Source organism: Pristiophorus japonicus, chromosome 15 (genome assembly GCF_044704955.1).
Source record: "Pristiophorus japonicus isolate sPriJap1 chromosome 15, sPriJap1.hap1, whole genome shotgun sequence".
NCBI lineage: Eukaryota > Metazoa > Chordata > Chondrichthyes > Pristiophoridae > Pristiophorus > Pristiophorus japonicus.
Genome location: NC_091991.1, coordinates 112,259,568 through 112,280,249, shown reverse-complemented (window position 1 = coordinate 112,280,249; position 20,682 = coordinate 112,259,568). Strand labels below are relative to the sequence as shown.

The window sequence follows — 20,682 nt, the reverse complement described above, 5'->3', positions numbered from 1 at the left end:
GAAAGTCCAAATATACCACATCAACTGGTTCTCCTTTGTCCACTTTACTGGAAACATCCTCAAAAAATTCCAGAAGATTTGTCAAGCATGATTTCCCTTTCACAAATCCATGCTGACTTGGACCTATCATGTCACCATTTTCCAAATGCGCTGCTATGACATCCTTAATAATTGATTCCATCATTTTACCCACTACTGAGTTCAGGCTGACTGGTCTATAATTCCCTGTTTTCTCTCTCCCTCCTTTTTTAAAAAGTGGAGTTACATTGGCTACCCCCCACTCGATAGGAACTGATCCAGAGTCAATGGAATGTTGGAAAATGACTGTCAATGCATCCGCTATTTCCAAGGCCACCTCCTTAAGTACTCTGGGATGCAGTCCATCAGGCCCTAAGGATTTATCGGCCTTCAATCCCATCAATTTCCCTAACACAATTTCCCGACTAATAAAGATTTCCCTCAGTTCCTCCTCCTTACTAGACCCTCTGACCCCTTTTATATCTGGAAGGTTGTTTGTGTCCTCCTTAGTGAATACCGAACCAAAGTACTTGTTCAATTGGTCTGCCATTTCTTTGTTCCCCGTTATGACTTCCCCTGATTCTGATTGCAGGGGACCTACGTTTGTCTTTACTAACCTTTTTCTCTTTACATACCTATAGAAACTTTTGCAATCCGCCTTAATGTTTCCTGCAAGCTTCTTCTCGTACTCCATTTTCCCTGCCCTAATCAAACCCTTTGTCCTCCTCTGCTGAGTTCTAAATTTCTCCCAGTCCCCGGGTTCGCTGCTATTTCTGGCCAATTTGTATGCCACTTCCTTGGCTTTAATACTATCCCTGATTTCCCTGGATAGCCACGGTTGAGCCACCTTCCCTTTTTTATTTTTACGCCAGACAGGAATGTACAATTGTTGTAATTCATCCATGCGGTCTCTAAATGTCTGCCATTGCCCATCTACAGTCAACCCCTTAAGTATCATTCGCCAATCTATCCTAGCCAATTCACGCCTCATACCTTCAAAGTTACCCTTCTTTAAGTTCTGGACTATGGTCTCTGAATTAACTGTTTCATTCTCCATCCTAATGCAGAATTCCACCATATTATGGTCACTCTTCCCCAAGGGGCCTCGCACAATGAGATTGCTAATTAGTCCTCTCTCATTACACAACACCCAGTCTAAGATGGCCTCCCCCCTAGTTGGTTCCTCGACATATTGGTCTAGAAAACCATCCTTTATGCACTCCAGGAAATCCCCCTCCACCATATTGCTTCCAGTTTGGCTAGCCCAATCTATGTGCATATTAAAGTCACCCATTATAACTACTTGTGCATGAAACACAAAAGGATAGTATGCAGGTACAGCAAGTGATCAGGAAGGCCGATGTTATCTTGGCCTTTATTGCAAAGACGTTGGAGTATAGAAACAGGGAAGTCTTGCTTCAGCTATATAGGGTATTGGTGAGGCCACACCTGGAATACTGCATGCAGTTTTGGTTTTCATATTTACGAAAAGATATACTTGCTTTCGAGGCAGTTCAGAGAAGGTTCACTAGGTTGATTCTGGGGATGAGGGGATTGTCTTATGAGGAAAGGTTGAGTAGGTTGGGCCTCTACTCATTGGAATTCAGAAGAATGAGAGGTGATCTTATCGAAACGTATAAGATTATGAGGGGGCTTGACAAGATGGCTGCAGAGAGGATGTTTCCACTGATGGGGGCATGATCTTAGAATAAGGGGCCGCCCATTTAGAACAGAGATGAGGAGAAGTTCCTTCTCTGAGGGTTGTATATCTGTGGGATTCGCTGCCTCAGAGAGCTGTGGAAGCTGGGACATTGAATAAATTTAAGTCAGAAATAGACAGGTTCTTAAACGATAAGGGGATAAGGGGTTATGGGGAGCGGGCGGGGAAGTGGAGCTAAGTCCATGATCAGATCGGCCATGATCTTATTAAATAGCGGAACAGGCTCAAGGGGCTGTATGGCCTACTCCTATTCCTATTTCTTATGTTCTTATTAATGGGATACATATCTCCTGGTAGCAGGGAATAGGTTGGAGACAATAGTCGGGAGACCAGGGTCAAAGTCCCATGGAGGGACAAAGCCAATACAAGCAGGATGGAGCCGGCACGGAGCATCGATGAACCGCTCTGCAAAGCAGGTGAGTGAAGGACAGAGAGTTCGAGGATGGAGGTTGTTGCCGGAGGAATATGAGTCGGTAGTGGTGCAGAAAAAAGATGGGGAAATTGGTGCAAGTTGGAGGTCACCGTAGATCAAAGCGGTGGAGAAAAGGTAAAACCACAAGCCAGCGACCAGCAAAGTTGAAAACCAGTAGAACGAGTCACCGGACAGCAAGTGAAACAACAGCTGCTAGCTAGAAGCCAACACAGCTGAAGACCCAGTTCAGCAGCGGGACAGCCGCAATTTAAAAGTTATTTAAAAAATAAAATCCAGCCCAAGATTAAAAAAAAAACGAAATTCCTGCGCTCTGCACGTCACTTCTATCCCATTTTTATTGTAATTGTGGCCCCTGAGGGACTGGTTCCAGTCCTGCTCCGTGATTATGTTACGTTGAAAGATTATGCAAGATTGAAATTTGTTATTTCATTTGAGCAGTCACGTTAGACAGATTCCCGTTGGGCAATCATATTACAAAATTTAATTAGTTGGTAAATTAAGATTCGTTTGTGTTTGAGGGACTGGCATGTCTTTTAAGTTTATAATACAATCTCATTATGGAGTGTTGATTCAATATAAACAGTGCTGATACTGAAAAAGATGTGCTCTTGAGTCTTACTGCATATAATTCAGGAAACCCCACTGGATAACATGTCCCAATACCAAGTTCCTCAAACTTGATCTCACTTTCTATATGATGTGGGCCCTCACATATGCATTGGGTTCTTTTTCTGTGACTCTCAAAGACTGCCTTACAGTACATTTTAAGTCAGTTTATTTCCACCAATCAAGAATAGAGAGAATAAACACGTGGCTGGAGAGTTGGTGCAGGAGGGAGGGCGTAAAATTCCTGAGTCATTGGGACCGTTTCTGGAGGAGATGGGACCTGTACAAACTGTGCCGGGACCAATATCCTCGCGGGGAGATTTGCTAGTGCTGTTGGAGAGAGTTTAAACTAGCTTGGCAGGGGGATGGGAACCTGAGAACAAATTCAATAGGGAAAGAAGTAAAGCTGAAATTGGAAAGCAAAAATGTAGAAAGTGAATCTGTAAGAGAGTGGAAACAAGGGTTAATAAGTACTACTCAAGGAGGTCTTCCTGTGCTAAATAGCATATACTTCAATGCAAGGAATATAGCGAATAAGACAGATGAGCTGAGAGCACAGATAGGCACTTGGGAGTATGACATTATAGCCATTACAGAGCCATGGCTGAAAGAAGGGCAGGTTTGGCAGCTCAATATTCCTAGTTACAGGATTTTTAGACAGGACAGAGGGGGTGGGGGGTGGTAAAAGGGTGGGAGGGTCACGGTATTGATTAAAGAAATTATTACAGCTGTGAGGAGGGATGATATATTAGAGGGATCATCAAATGAGGCCATATGGGTTGAACTGAAAAATAAAAAAGGGGCGATCACACTGCTGGGCTTGTATTGTAGACCCCCAAACAGTGGGAGGGAGATAGAGGAGCAAATATGTCGGCAAATTTCTGAGAAGTCCAAAAACCATAGGGTAGTAATAGGGGATTTCAACTATCCTAATATTGATGAGACAAATATAGTGTGATGCGTATAGAGGGTATTCTTAAAATGCATTCAAGAGAACATTTTTAGTCAGTATATAACAAGCCCGACACGGGAGGGGGGGTTCTGGATTTAGTTTTGGGGAATGAAGCTGGGCAGGTTGAAGGGGTATCAGTGGGAGAGCACTTGGGTGCCAATGACCATAATTCAGTCAGATTCAAGGTAGTTATGGATAAGGACAAGGATAGACCAGGAATAAAAGTCCCAAATTGGGGAAAAGCTAACTTTGCTAAGTTGAGAACTGATTTGGCCACAGTGGGCTGGAAACAGCTACTTGTGGGTAAATAAGTGTCGGAACAGTGGGAGGCATTCAAGGAGGAGATCCGGAGGGCTCGGGTCAAACATGTGCCCTTAAAGAAAAAGGGTGGGAATAACAATTCTAGAGCCCCCTGGATGTCTAGGGACTTACAGGGAAGGATAAAGAAAAAGAGGGAAGCTTATGTCATATACCGACGGCTAAATACTGTAGAATCTCTGGAGGAAGAGGTGAAATTAAAAAGGATATTAGGAATGCTAAGAGAGAGCATCAAAAATTCTTGGCAAGTAAAATCAAGGAAAACCCAAAGATGTTCTCTTGCTCTTAATATATTTCTAGGATAACTAAAGAAAGGTTAGGGCCAATTAGAAACCATGAGGGTAATCTGTGTGTGGAGGCAGAAGATGTGGGTATGGTTCTTAATGAATACTTTTTTCACAAAGGAAAGGGGCAATATAGATACTGCTATGGAGGAAGAGTGTGAAATTCTGGATGAAATAAACATAGTGAGAGAAGAAGTATTAAGGGGTTTAGCAGCTTTGAAAGTGGATAAGTCCCCAGGCCCAGATGAAATGCATCCCAGGCTGTTGAGCGAAGCAAAGGAGGAAATAGCAGTGGCCTTGACCATTATTTTCCAGTTCTCTTTGGATTCAGGCAAGTTGCCGGAGGACTGGAGGACTGCTAATGTGGTACCCTTGTTTAAGAAGGGAGAAAGGGATCGGCTGAGTAATTAGAGGCCTTTTAGCCTAACCTCAGTGGTAGGAAAATTATTGGAAAAAATCCTGAAGGACAGGATAAATTTACAGTTGGAAAGGCAAGGATTAATCAGGGACAGTCAGCACGGATTTGTTAAAGGAAGATCGTGTTTGACTAACTTAATTGAATTTTTTGAGGAGGTAACCAGGTGAGTCGATGAGGGTAGTGTGTACGATGTAGTGTATATGGACTTTAGCAAAGCTTTTGATAAGGTCCTACATGGCAGACTGGTCACGAAAGTAAAAGCCCATGGGATCCAGGGCAAAGTGGCAAGTTGGATCTAAAATTGGCTTAGAGGTAGGAAGCAAAGGGTAATGGTTGATGGATATTTTTGTGAATGGGTGGAAGGATGTTTCCGCAGGGCTCCGTACTGGGTCCCTTGCTTTTTGTGGTATACATCAATGATCTGGATTTGAATATAGGGGGTATGATTAAGAAGTTTGCAGATGACACTAAAATTGGCTGTGTGATTGATAATGAAGAGGAAAGTCATGGACTGCAGGAGGATATCAATCTACTGGTCAGGTGGGCAGAGCAGTGGCAAATGGAATTTAATCGGAGAAGTGTGAGGTAATGCAGTTTGGGAGGGCTAATAAGGAACGGGTAAATACATTAAACGGTAGGCCACTTAGAAGTGTAGATGAACAAAGGGACCTTGGAGTGCTTGTCCACAGATCCCTGAAAGTAGCAGGCCAGGTGGATAAAGTGGTTAAGAAGGCATATGAAATGCTTGCCTTTATTGGTCGAGGCATAAAATACAAGAGCAGGGAGGTTATTCTTAAATTGTATAATACTCCGGTTAGGCCACAGCTGGAATACTGCGTGCAGTTCTGGTCACCATATTATAGGAAGGACGTGATTGCACTGGAGTGGGTACAGAGGAGATTTACGAGGATGCTGCCTGGAATGGAGAATCTGAGCTATGAGGACAGATTGGATAGGCTTGGTTTGTTCTCCTTGGAACAGAAGAGGCTGAGAGGAGACCTCATTGAGGTGTATAACATTTTGAGTAGCCTGGATATAGCGGATAGCAAGGGCCTATTTCCCTTGGTGGAAGGGTCAATTACGAGGGGGCATAGGTTTAAGGTGGTTGGTGGAAGGTTTAGAGGGCATTTGAGGGGAAGCTTCTTCACATAGAAGGTTGTGGGTGTCTGGAACACACTGCCTGGAAAGGTGGTAGAGGCAGAAACCTTCACCACATTTAAAAGGTGCTTGGATGGGCACTTGAAGTGCCGTAACCTGCAGGGTTACAGACCTAGAGCTGGTAAGTGGGATTAGACTGGATAACCTCTTATAGGCTGGCGCAGATATGATGTTAAGTACTGCAGGGAATCTAATACGGCCAGAGTGATCTCCTGGACTAGTTTCAATCACCTGGATGGGTCGGAGAGGAATTTTCCCAGATTTTTTTCCCCCCAATTGGCCTGGGTTTTTATCTGTTTTTTGCCTCTCCCAGGAGTTCGCAAGGCTCCGGGTGGGGTGGCGTGTAAAGTGTTGCAGTGCATGGGATGTCGTGGTTGTGTGGGGCGGACTGGTTGGGCTGGATGCGCTTTACCTGTCCGCCATTATACATTGTTCATGGGTGGCTCTTTGTCGGCCAGCGTGGACACGATGGGCCGAAATGGTCTACTTCTGCGCTGTAAATTTCTATGTTGCTATGTTTCAATGAAAACTATTTGCAACTCTTAAATTGTAAAATGAGTCCTTATTGTACAAAGTAAAATATAAAACCTAATTATTAGAGTCAAGTCTGGAGAAGTATTTCTCAGCTGGGGGGGATTTAAACTTTCCAAGTATATAGTGGATTTTTTGCTGGGACTATGACACTGACATAACCAGAGCTTTTAAATGTTATATTTTCACCAGAATTTTGTTAAACCTTAATGGGCATGTGAAATTTTCATGTACCTCTGTAGCTATCTTTCCCACCAGGATTTCAGCCAAGTGTAATGGGGAGCCATTGAAATGTTCATACAGGTATTTTAAACCGATAATACCCCAACAATACCAGCTGTTTGAAATGTAAAGGAAAAATCATTTTTAGTTGCTAAAAAAAGCTGTTTGTTTTCCCTGCGAATTGGCTAGTTTTACTGTTGATGCAGTTCTTTGAGATTTCACTTAGATGTCAACTCTGTTATATTACAGGAGTTCACCGACTTTCTGAAGTTGGTCATCTGAAACAAATGGCAACTCTTCATCTTTTAATGCAAACTACAACAAAATGTCAAGTGCTTAGACAAGAGATTCAGGGGTAGATTTGATGTATTGTATCACTGTTATTGTACCACTGCATCATTAAAATCTGTGGATCAACTTTGTTGACTGTGCTATAATAGTGGTGGTTCCACTCAGTCAGCATGTTCCTAAAAATGAGTTGTTTTCTGTAGCTTGTTTAAGGTTCTTGGTGTCGCAGCAGATTTACTGAATGTTCAATTTATTTCCATTCATGTCACGTAAAGAAAGTCTTGTATTTATATAGTGCCTTTCATGACCACTGGATGTCCCAGAGTGCTTTACAGTCAATAAAGTACTTCTGCAGTGTAGTTACTGTTGTAATGTAGGATGCTGTACCACCATCATCAGCAGTCCCTCGCACTCGAGGAAGACTTGCTTTCCCTATAAAAATGAGTCCTTCGGTGGTTGAACAGTCCAAAACGAGAACCACAGTCCCTGTCATAGGTGGGACAGATAGTCGTTGAGGGAAAGGGGTGGGTGGGACAGGTTTGCCACATGCTCATTCCGCTGCCTGCGCTTGCTTTCTGCACACTCCATCTCCACATAAATGACTGCAGTACAAGATTAAAGGAATATGCACTGAGGGACAGTGATTAGGTTTATGTTCACGTACAAGATTTGAGTGGGCTCTTTAACACCTCTTGCACTCGGGACAGGAGGGAGGTAAAAAGCTTGCCATCTGGGGGGCGGATGCTTGTTTCATCTCAAGTCTCCCCAACTTCTCTCTCATTGATCCGAGGCAAACTTGATTCTACTGCTAATCTGCACAGTGAATCCAATGTCCACCCATCTCCATTCATGGTGTATATGTTGGCCAAGTACACTGGCGATCTTCTGAATCAGTTAGCCAAAAAGGGAGAGGCCAGCAAGGGTTGCTGCTCCTGGTCATTGTGACCTGCGCTGGTGCATGCAGAGGTCGGATGAGGGCAGGGAATTGGCCTTCGGCGTGATGCCTCCCTTTGTTGAGTAACCTATCTGTCCTCATCGTCTAAGACCGCCTATGAAGAATGGCCAAGGTGCTGAAGACTGCAGCACCCGTGGAACCAGGGACGAAGGGAGGAGAGATAATTGGTGGCAGTTATGTCAAATCATTGATGATTAGAATGTAATTTTTGTGCTTTCTTTCCCTGTGGCCCCTGCTGAAGGATGACGTGTAGCAGAGCCTGTTTTCAGATATAATGTTCAAACACCGCTGTGCCATGAAGAGCCAGAGTAAACAGCTTAGTGCACTGAGTGTTCCTACGTGGCATGCTGTACCTCCATTTATTCCAAGGGAACTGGAAGCTACTACTGTGGGCACACTGGCACTGCAGCAACCTTTACAACAGTTTTATTTGTATTTAATAAATTCATGAGTTCCAAAATTTGTAACCAGCAACAAATATGTTTCTTAAAATTTTAATGAATGGGAATGTATTTTGCAGGCACACTGTCGCCATTGTACTTAACATAATGGAGACCTAGTGTGTTTTTTATTAAACTTTCATTCCTTCTCCGACAATTCACATTACAGGTCCACTTAAACAGCCGTGTGGAAGGAAAGGATTTACCACAGAATTCGATGAATAAATAAAGACTTGTCCAGTTTAGACATTTGTTTGAACAGTTCACTAAACATGTGAGACTCTGTAATAAATGATTGTACTTAATGTGCCAGTCAATGGATATTTTAATGACCTCGTAAATAACTCCTGCCCTCTTTCCCCTCCAGTTTTCTCCCGTTTATTCCTATCCTCCAAAAGGCAGTGACTGATGCTGGGCCTAATTCCACGGGCCACTGCTGCCCTCTGGCACTGCCCGAATCACCCGTCTATGTACGCGAGTCTGGGCAAGGCTAGTCAGCTACAAGAGCTCTTGCAACCTACCTCAATCTGTTCTTCACCAGCATCCAAGCATGCTGTCTTTCTGCAGGTATCGCTGGATAACAAGCAGCAATAGGAACTCTGGTTCATTAAGTTCCCCAATACCTGCCCCCCCCTCCCCGCCCCCGAGGGTGCAGCTCCCAGATATTACTGCCACTCCAGCTGGGATTGCATAGGATTTAAGAACATAAGAAATAGGAGCAGGAGTAGGCCATTTGGTCCCTCGAGCCTGCTCCACCATTTAATAAGATCATGGCTGATCTGATCATGAACTCAGCTCCACTTCCCTGCCCACTCCTCATAACTCTTTATTTTCTTATCGCTCAAAAATCCGTCTATCTCCACCTTAAATATATTTAATGACCCAGCCTCCACAACTCTCTGGGGCAGAGAATTCCATAGATTTATAACCCTCAGAGAAGAAATTCCTCCTCATCTCAGTTTTATTCTGAGACGATGTCCCCTAGTTTTAGTTTCCCCTATGGGTGGAAATATCCTCTCTGCATCCACCTTGTCAAGCCCTCTCATTATCTTGCATGTTTCGATAAGATCACCTCATTCTTAACTCTAATGAGTAGAGGCTCAACCTATCTTCATAAGTCAACTCCCTCATCTCCAGAATCAACCTAGTGAACCTTCTCTGAACAGCCTCCAATGCATGTATTTCCTTCCTTAAATACGGAGACCATACGACACAGAAACAGGCCATTTGGCCCAACCACTCCATGCTGGCGTTTATGCTCCACTTGAGCCTCCTCCCATCTTTCCTTATCTAAATCTATCAGCATAATCCTCTATTCCCTTCTCTCCCATATGCTTGTCTAGCCTCCCCTTAAATCCATCTATACTATTCGCTTCAACCACTCCCTGTGGTAGCGAGTTCCACATTCTCAAAAAAAAATTCAGAAGTTTCTTCTGAATTCCCTATTGGATTTCTTGGTAACTATCTTATATTGATGGCCTCTAGTTATGCTCTTCCCCACAAGTGGAAACACACACTATCAAAACCTTCAAGACCTCTGTTAGGTTACCCCTCAGCCTTTTTTCAAGAGAAGAGACCCAGTCTGTTCATCCTTTTCTGATAAGTGACCTCCCTATTTTTACCAAAATGTAATACCTCACATTTATCTCTGTTGAACTTAATTTGCGAATGATATGCCCATTTTGCAAATTTACTAATGTCCTCCTATAATTTGTTGCAGTCCTCCTCAGTATTGACAATTTGGTGTCATCTGCAAATTTAGAAAGTGTGTTTTTGATTCCAAAGTCTAAAACATTAATATAAATTATGAACAACAGTGGTCCCAGCACTGATCCTTGTGGAACACCACTATCCACCTTCTGCCACTGTGAATAGCTACCCTTTACCCCTACTCTCTGCTTTCTGTCTTGAAGCCAGCTAGCTATCCATTCTGTACTTGTCCCCTGACTCTGCATTCTCTGACCTTGTTCATCAGTCTATTATGGGGTACCTTATTGAAGGCTTTTTGAAAATCTAGATAAATTACATCTACTGCATTACCCATATCTACTCTCTCTGTTACATCTTCAAAAAATTCAATACCGTTGGTCAACCAAGACTTTCCCTTTTGAAATCCATGCTGACTATTCATTATTATATTTTTGGTTTCTAGATGTTGTTCTTTCTCCTTTAGTGGGGATTCCATTATTTTTCCTACCACCGATGCTAAGCTGACTGGTCTATAATTCCCCAGACATGTTCTATCCCCCTTCTTAAATACAGGTATTACGTTAGCTATCTGCCAGTTCTCGGGCACTACACCTTTTTCTAACAAATGATTAAATATGTGTAGTAATGGCTCTACTATCTCTTCCCTAGATTATTTTAAGATGTGCGGATGCAATTCATCCGGACCAGGGCTTTTATCCTTTTTGGTTTATTTTATTTTAAATGTATTTATCTCATTACTAATCTCATCATCCAATGTCATGTCCTGTACAGACCACAGATGGCACCTTGCTTCTTCTGATTCCTCTTTGTCAGCGTTGCACTTTGCAGTGTTATTACCCACTGAGCCATAAGATGGAGATAGAAACATAGAAAATAGGTGCAGGAGCAGGCCATTCACCCCTTCTAGCCTGCACCGCCATTCAATGAGTTCATGGCTGAACATGAAACTTCAGTACCCCCTTCCTGCTTTCTCGCCATACCCCTTGATCCCCCGAGTAGTAAGGACTTCATTGATAGGCAGATTTTTTGAATGATCAAGGAGTCAAGGAGTCAAGGAGTCAAGGGTTATGGGGAGCGGACAGGGAAATGGAGCTGAGTCCATGATCAGATCAGCCATGATCTTATTGAATGGCGGAGCAGGCTCGAGGGGCCAAATGGCCTGCTCCTGCTCCTATTTCTTATGTTCTTTCTATCTCTCGCCATCCACTCTTCCTGCTCTATAACCAATTTTCCTCCAGCCATTTTGGTTGCCTGACAGCAGGTGGGCAGTGGACCTGATTCTGTTCCGAAAGCTAGAAAGTGCAAAGGAGCGTAATTCTGATTCTTCTCTCTTCCTCCGTATAAATCTGTGATTCCAGCCAGGCTTGCTCGGACTGGGAACTCCGGGTAGGGGGAACACTCTCATCCTAATCTGCTTCACTGCTTTAAAAAAAAAATCTGGAAAAGTCTGATGTATTTTGCTTAGCTTAGCAGAAATTGCATTAACTGAACAAGACTACCAGTGTGCATACTTTGCTGAAGATTAATTTAGTTTTAAGGCATCACAGTTCAAGTACTGGCGAAACCTCCTACACGTGGGCTTCTCTGTACAATTAGGTAGCTGTCTGATCTGGAAATGTTTATTTTGATCCCGTTGCTCTCTTCACAAGGTTTAAGGAGATGGTTTATGACAAGAAAGAAATGTAGTATTGTAAGTGTGGTCTGATAGCTTGCAAGCTGTGTATGTTATTAGTCAAAATCAATTAATTATAATATACAAAAGCAAAATACTGCGGATGCTGGAATCTGAAATAAAACCAGAGAATGCTGGAAATCTCAGCGGGTCAGGCAGCATCCATGGAGAGAAACAGAGTTAACGTTTTGGGTCGATGACCCTTCGTCAGAACTGGTGAATGTTTGAAATGAACAGATTCTTAAGGGGGAGGGGAAGAAAGAACAAAAGGGAAGGTCTGTGATAGGGTGGAAGGCAGGAGAGATTAGAGAGACAAAAGGGATGATGGGCTGACTTGAGATGGAAATGCAGAAGTTAGAGAAAGATTAGTCTAGATAGGGTGTGAATGGTGGAATAATGACCAGCTACCTTGGGAAACAGAAAAAAATTACATAAGATCGGGGGTGGTTATAAAAAGGAGGAAAGGGAGCCAAATATGGGTATATTATACCCTAGTGGCAATAAAACTGGCCCTGTCCAGTAAATTACGTCAATATTCTTTTTAAACACATTCAGGCCCTACCGGAATAACAAGATGAAGGCCTGCCATCTGCAAGGCCCATACCTGGTGAGTTTGGACAGTCTCAATCCAGCTCCTCGTGGGTGCAAAGCCTACCCTAATTTAGCACTAGCTGCCATTCTTACTGGATGAGGCCGCAGGGTGGCTGCTGTGGGCCATTGAGAGAGGCCACATTGGTGTAGCGGGGTTGAATGGGGCACAGTAGAGGGGAACTCTCATCTGCATGTAACCTGCGCTGTACCTGAACTGGGTGTTCTTGATACTGTGGGTTGTTATGACACACAGATGCCTAAAATAAAAAGCATTCTATTCCCCAGCATTGACGTCCCTCATTTTGATGAGCACAGAAAGCGGGGGTGGCAGTCAACTGGTACTTGAGCAAATGGCTCTCATTTCCGTCTCCCCTTCACCACCACATCATCGACTGAACTCCATTTTCTATGTCCTGTCAAGCAAGGGTGTGCTAATATATAAATCAGGTGAGCAGTCACTTTGTAGACTGCATGATTCTTGCTGGCCAACCAGAGAGAGACAGGCAGGTTGTTATAACGCAGTGATGTGTGGCTAAACGATGGGATAAGACCATTCTTCGATTTAGTTGCAAGATATTGGATTGGTGCTGACAGAGCGCAAGAGAGATTGCGTGTGGATGAGCATGATGCAGCGCATGACTCATCAGTTCCCATCTAGTGTTGTTTGTTCCACATTCAATTTACAATTTCAACCAGAACCGTACACCTACAGCTGCTGCTTGCATGCAACAACAGTCTGCAAATGATGTCACACATCTTAAAATTCCCACCAGTTTTTGTTTCTTCCCTGCTGAGCTTTTATAAAAAAGATTTTCATTTGTATAGCGCCTTTCACTACCTCACGATGTCCCAAAGTGCTTTGCAGCCAATGAAGTACTTCTGAAGTGTAGTCACTGCTGTAATGTGGGAAATGCAGCAGCCAATTTGCGCACAGCAAGCTCCCACAAACTGCAATGTGATAATAACCAGATAATTTGTTTTTAGGTGAGGGATACACATTGGCCAAGGCGCCGGGGCAATCTTCTTTGAATAGTGCCGTGAGATCTTTTACATCCACCGGAGAGGGCAGAGTCTCGGTTTAACGTCTCATCCAAAAGATGGCACCTCCGACAGTGCAGCACTCCCTCAGCATTGCACTGGGAGTGTCGGCCTAGATTTTCTGCTCAAGTCTCTAGAGTGGGACTTGAACCCACACGCTTCGGACTCTGAGCTGAGAATGCTACCCTCTGAGGCATAGTGTCCCACTCCTCCTCCCCAGTGTGTGTCCTCTCCCCCCTCCCCTCCCCTCCCCCCTTCAGTGGTGTGTCTCTCGCCCCCCCCCCCTTCCACATCCTCCTGTGTGCCCAATCTTTGCCCCCCAGACAGTATGCCCACAATTTCCTCCTAGTATCTCGTCACCACTGTGTCGTTCCCCCACTCTCCTCTCTCCCCCAGTATGCCCCATCTCTCCACCCAGGGTGAGGCTAGACAGGCATATGAGGAAGAAGTGAACAGAGGGTTATGCTGATAGGTTTAGATGAGCAAAGACGGGAGGAGGCTCAAGTGGAGAATAAACGCCGGCGTGGACTGGTTGGGCCGAATGGCCTGTTTCTGTGCCGTATATCCGATGTAACACCGTCCAGTTACATGTCCGAGTGGCCTAAGCAGTGAGTGTACACCGGCTTCTTCAGGGTACCAGGGCTCACGCTGCCCCTCTGTGTATCTGACGTGCAGAGAGATGTGTTGTCTGGCAGGTAACCGTTACCTTTGGAGAAGAATGAATCCTCTCCATTTCTGTTTTTATTACCCAGAAATAAGTGAATCCAGCAAAGAAGGAAGGGGAAAAAATTCATGCACGAAGGAAAAGCAGAATAAGAGATGAGCTTTTCAGCCAATCTTCTGAAATAAATGTACAGACAAAGCTGCATCGGTTTTAGTTTTTGTGGACTTGGGTCTGCCTATGGAATGCCAGGAATACAGTGCCATACTAGATCAAGAGAAGGCTTGATAAGCACGAGGGAGAAAAGAGGAGACGGATATGTTGATGGGTTTAGATGAAGAGGGGTTGGAGAAGGCTCATGTGGAGCAAAAACACTGGCTTGAACCTCTTGGGTCGAATGTTTCTGTGCTGTAAATACTTGTAATTAGAGGGAGCAATGTGTGGCAGCCCGGCCTGGAAATTGGCATAGTCCTGGCCTGCAAGATCATCAGCAGGCCGGGTCCATTAGAGGGAGCAACATGTGGCGGCATGCCCACTTCAAGGTACAGAGCTTGCTGCTGCAGGAGGGCGATGGCATTTGACATCACCCAAATCCAGGTCGCTGATCGCAGTGCAGGCAGGTACAGCAGGAGCGGCAAGAGTTTGTAGAGGGACGTGATCGGGGCCCAGGAGAGGCGTGAGTTCGGGAGCCAGAAGAGGTGAGGGCCCAGGGGCAGCACGGGCCAGCCCACTCTGTGATATATGTGCGCGCTAGGTCTGTGCAGCAGAGCTGGTCTCCAGTCGTCTTGGGAAATCCTTGCCACTGGACCAAGATCTAGCCCGTGTGGTGGCTGGTGTGCAACGGCCACCACATGTTAAAAAAAATCCATGCACAGGCATCTTCCACCCTTCATGAAGTAGTTTGGAATCTGGAATATTAGGTCCTTCATTGAAACACCTATGAACTCATCCCTTTTTGGCATGGAAGCAAGTCATCCTTGTTTCGAGGGATGATGAATACTTTATAACAGCAGCAACTTGTATTTATATAGCGTGTTTAACATAGTAAAACTTTACAGGAGCATTAACAAACAAAATTTGACACGGGGCCACATAAACAGATATGACAGATGACCAAAAGCTTGGTCAAAGAGGTAGGCTTTAAGGAGTGTCGGAAAGGAGAAGAGGTAGGGAGGTTTAGGGAGGGCGTTCCAGAGCTTAAGGCCTCGGCAGCTGAAGGCACAGCTGCCAATGTTGGAACGATTGAAATCGGGGATGCTCAAGAGGAAAGAATTGGAGGAGCGCAGAGATCTCTGAGGCTTGTAGGCCCCCCCCCCCCTCCCACCAGGAGGAGATTACAGAGATGGGGAAGGGCGAGGCCATGGAGAGATTTGAAAATGAGGATGAGAATTTTAGAATCGAGGCGTTGCCGAGCCAGGAGCCAATGTAGGTCAGCGAGGGACAGATGTGATGGGTGAGTGGGACATGGGCAGCAGAGTTTTGGATGAGCTCAAGTTTATGTAGGAAGTTGGGAGGCCGGCCAGGAGAGCGATGGAATGGTCAAGTCTGGAGGCCCACTTCAAATGTGAGCAACAGTATGATTCTGGATTCTGCCCGTGCAAACTTTGTTCACGCCAGGAGAGAACATTTCAAGTCGTATTACGCTCAGCTTGTAACAGGTCGGTCACCAGTGCTGGGAGCAGTTTGAAACGATGATTTAAGTACACGATATGAAATCACATTGGCTTAAGTAAAATTTTTTCCCATAGCATTTTTGTATCAATGCACTATAAATAAGCCTATTGACAGCACTTAGTCCGAATGCTGTCAGGGACAAGTACCGTGCCAATATGAACAAGCTTGTACAGATTGTAGGACACGATCTGACGGGTAGCTGCATGTACTTTACAGGCAATAGTACGACTGTGGCAACTCAAGATCCAGTATTCACTCTCTTCAGTGCTCCTTATAATTAGTTTTGGATCTTCGCACCTCTATACTATCCTGGCATGATTCGGTTACAGGGATTGAAATAAATATGGAGAATGTTCAAACATCAACCTTTTGGCTGGGCGTATTCACCCTCTGGATCTTAGTTCAACCTTGACATACAACACAGCCTCCCAAGTGCCCCAGGTGTTGTGTGTGAACGGATGGGCTTCGAGTGTGTGGTTGCCACTTTCAAAAAAGCTACAGTCAGGCCCTTTGTGTAATAAGGTGAGGTGGTTAATGTGACTCCTCTTCGCCTCCAAGATCTTAAAAGGGTCAAAGTTCTAGTGTTATTTTATCCACATTAATATGTCAGCTGTGGCTCAGTGGGTAGCACTCTCGCCTCAGAGTCAGAAGGTTGGTGTTCAAGTCCCACTCCAGAGACTTGAGCACCAAAAATCTAGGCTGACACTCTGGTGCAGTGCTGAGGGAGTGCTGCACTAACAGAGGTGCCGTCTTTCGGATGAAACGTTAAACCGAGGCCCCGTTTGCCCCCTCAGGTGCACGTAAAAGATCCTACGTCACTATTTCGAAGAAGAGCAGGGGAGTTATCCCTGGTGTCCTGGGGCCAATATTCATTCCTCAATCAACATAGCAAAAACTGATTATCAGGTCATTATCACATTGCTGTGTGTGGGAGCTTGCTATGCGCAAATTGACTGCCGCGTTTCCTACATTACAACAGTGACTACACTCCAAAAGTACTTCATTGGCTGTAAAGCACTTTGGGATGTCCTGAGGTCGTGAAAGGCGCTATATAAATGCATGTTCTTTTTTGTTCATTAATACGTAGAGTGTGATCTACATAAAGAAGACCATACCTGCAGTAGATAATCTGTCAATTTATAAAATATTTCAGCTTTGTATGCATAGTTTGAGGCATACTGAGCACATTTATATTTTTCCATTGTAGAGTAGATTTTCCTTACGAGTTTGTATCTCAGATCAGCTGACTAGGTTTAGTGCATCATTCCTGGTTTCTAGTTATGTTAATAAGGTAGTTAATGAAAATGAATTCATATAATGGAGACGAATGTGAGAGAACAGGAGACACTATTGCTGGAAGTTGCGCTGGTCTATTTTGTATAGTTATTTGTTGGTTGTGTGCGTAAATCTGTGTAGAAATGCACCCGTTGTCCTCCAAAGGGTTGGTGAGAGTTTGTAGGCGCACATTAAGCAATGAGAGCGTTGCACGATGTATGAAACGGAAAGGTAATTTGTTTTGTGCGTTTCCTTTGCTCCTACAGGTGCTCTGACGGTGGGCCTTGTCCGGCAGTGTCAGACCATCCATGGGCGTGACCGAACATGTGTCCCTCCGCGTCTTCCACCCGAATGGGTCACCACACTGTTTTTCATCATTATGGGCATTATTTCGCTAACGGTGACGTGCGGTTTGCTGGTGGCTTCACATTGGCGAAGGGAAACCACCAAATACGCCCGCTGGATAGCCTTCGCTGGAAGTAAGTTCATTTTGGTTTCAGATTTAAACTCTCTCAAATTCTTGAAACATGCACACTATGAACAGCTTGGGTTTCCCAGCTTTCAGGCAAGTCGAATGTTTGCCCCCCTCCGGCCCAGACCTACAGGAGTAACCTCAACACCAATATGATCGAGATTTTGCCATTGACTGGTGTAAAGATTTTTTACACTCGCTTCACTAGATTTAGAACATTGGACAAATTTATTTACTGAACAGACTCACTTCCCAGTGGAAGTTATCCCTGAAACAAATATCGTATGTTCCTCACTTTCAGCTTGCTAGCTATCAACAACAAGCACAAAATGCTGACAGGATTTCAGAACAATCTAGCTTTCATCAGCCTGTAATGGGGCTATTTAGACGGAGAATTCTCTGTTAAGGTTAATAAACACAGCAGCAACAACAACTTTTATTTATATAGCACCTTTAATGTAAAACGTCCCAACATGCTTCACAGCAGTTTTACAAGACAAAACAGATAAATTTGACACCGAACCACATAAGAAGAAATTCCGGCAGATGACCAAAAGCTTGGTTAAAGAGGTAGGTTTTAAGGAGCGACCTAAAGGAGGAAAGAGAGGCGGAGAGATTTAGGGAGGGAGTTCCAGAGCTTTGGGCCCAAACAGCTGAAGGCACGACCACCGATGGTGGAGCAGTTATAATGAGGGATGCTCAAGAGGGCAGAATTTGAGGAGCGCGGACATCTCGGGGGTTGTGGGGCTTAAATAGATTACAGAGGTGGGGAGGGGCGAGTCCATGGAAGGATGAGAATTTTGAAATCGAGGTGTTGTTTAACCGGGAGCCAATGTAGGTCGGCAAGCACAGGTGATGGGTGATCGTGACTTGGTGCGAGTTAGGACACGGGCTGCCTAGTTTTGGATGACCTGAAGTTTAAGTAGGGTAGAATGTGGGAGGCCAGCCAGGAGTGGGTTGGAGTAGTCAAGTTTAGAGGTAACAAAGGCATGGATGAGGGTTTCAACAGCAGAAGAGCTGAGGCAAGGGCAGAAACGGAGGTGGAAAAAGGCAGTTTTAGTTATGCAGCGGATATGTGACCAGAAACTCATTTCAGGGTCAAATATGACACCAAGGTTGCAAACAGTCTGGTTCAGCCTCAGATACATGCTAGGGAGAGGGATGAAGTCAGTGGTTAGGGAACGCAGTTTGTGGCAGGGAGCAAAGACAATGGCTTTGGTCTTCCCAGTATTTAATTGGAGAACATTTCTGCTCATCCAGTACTGGATGTCAGACAAGCAGTCTGACAATTTAGAGACCGTGGAGGAGTCGAGAGAAGTGGTGGAGCGGTAGAGCTGGGTGTCTCCAGCAATTTGTTCGCTTTGGCTGTGCAGTGAATTAATTATATATATATATATATTTTTTTTTAAACCCGTTCCGGGGTGTGGGAGTCATTGGCAAGGCCAACATTTATTGGCCATCCCTAATTGCCTCATAGAAGGTGGTGTTGAGCCGCCTTCTTGAACCGCTGCAGTCTGTGTTGGAAAGTCAACTCCTAAACAAAGGGCCCAAGTTTCGGGCTGCGCCTAGAACGGCGCAGCCCCGACCTGGATGCCCGTTTTTCGCGCCACAAAGTGCACGTAAAAAAAACTTCCAGATTCTCCGGCTCCCTCCCTGCTGGTCGTTTGCAGCTTGGCACGGCGCAGCACGAGCTGTAGGGGGCGGAGCTAGGACCCTGCGCTGAAAACAGTGCCGGGACCTCTGCACATACGTGCTACAGTGGGCGCGCATGTGCAGTAGCTCCAGGCACCCAAAACTGTGTGGGAGGAGCCCGAAGCACGCAGCCCCTAGCCCTGGCCGAATGGCCTCACTGGGGCTGCGTGCATAAGGCTCCCTCCCACGCCCAGCTCCTGCTTCCTCCCGACCGGACCTGACCCGACTTGGCTCCCGCCCCCCCCCCCCAACCGACCTCCGCTCCCGACCGATCTCCGCCCCCCACCCCACCGATCTCTGACCGACCGACCGACCTCCCTCCCTCCCTCCCCTCCGCCCCGACCCCCGGACCCGACGCCACCTACCTGTCAATCCGGTAAGTCTAAGCTCGAAGTCTTGGGCCCAGCCCGTTCAGCCTCCCTGTCCTTTCTCTCTCTCTCTCTCTCTCTCTCTCTCTCTCTCTCTCTCTCTCTCCCCTTCTCTCCCCCTTCCCCTCCCTCCCTTCTCTTCCCCCCTCCCCTCCCTCCCTCCCTTCTCTCCCTTCCACTCCCTCCCTTCTCTTCCCCCCTCCCCTCCCTCCTCCTACCTCTCCTCCCTCCTCCTACCTCTCCTCCCCCTCCCTTCTCACCCCCCCTCCCTTGTCACCCCCCATCCCCTCTCCCCCACTACACCCCCTCTCCCCCACTACACTTCCTCTCCCCCACCGCTCCTCCCCCACCCCTCCAGCCCCCCTCCCCATCCTCCTCCACCCCTCGCTGTCAGAAACACAGACACTGACAGACAGAGAGTGAGAGACACACACAGAGAGATAGAGACACTGACAGGGACACACTGGGGGGGGGGGGGGGGCATCCCAGCATGCTGTTGGAGGGCTCCCGGTGCTGCAGTCGGTAAGTAGAAAATGTTTTATTTATTGATTTAAAAAAAAATGATTTCTTATTTTTTTTGATTGATTTATTGGTCGATTTATTGATGTTTTTATCATTTATTATTGATGATGGCTCTTTATTTGTAAAACTGAAGTGTTTAATGTTTGTAAACTTCCCTTTAAACCTCCCTCCCCCTATTCCCTACGCCTGATTTGTAACCTACGCCTGATTTTCTAAAGTGTAGACAAGGTTTTTTCGAGCATACAAAAATCTTCACTTACTCCATTCTAAGTTAGTTTGGAGTAAGTTTTCACTGCCGAAACTTTGAAAACAGGCGTAAGTGGCCGGACACGCCCCCTTTTGAAAAAAAATTCTGTTCCAAAGTGAAACTGTTCTAACTGACTAGAACTGGAGCAAACTAAATGCCGAGAATTTGAATTTCTAAGATACTCCGTTCTACACCAGTTGCTCCAAAAAATCAGGAGCAACTGAGGCCGAAACTTGGGCCCAAAGTCTCCGAACTTGAGGATGAGAAGTTTGTGTTTCTGAACGAGACAGCAGCACACTGTTACAAGACAGAGTCTGCCCTCAACGCCTTGCATAAAAGGGTTACTGAGTTAGAGAAAGGTATTGACTGAGCAAAACTGTTGGAATATTCAGCATGACTCAGCGACTTTTCGTTATT

The 20,682-nt window shown here is 45.4% G+C and overlaps 1 protein-coding gene across 1 annotated transcript in view; it reads left to right on the top strand.

The window, feature by feature from the left end:
• Positions 1-20,682, top strand: part of LOC139280968 (uncharacterized protein C16orf52 homolog B) — a 141,518-nt gene that overhangs the window by 92,173 nt on the left and 28,663 nt on the right. The window contains exon 2 of the mRNA XM_070900799.1: positions 17,231-17,443. Within this exon, the coding sequence (XP_070756900.1) occupies positions 17,231-17,443 (213 nt within the window). The remainder of the gene's footprint in view (positions 1-17,230; positions 17,444-20,682) is intronic.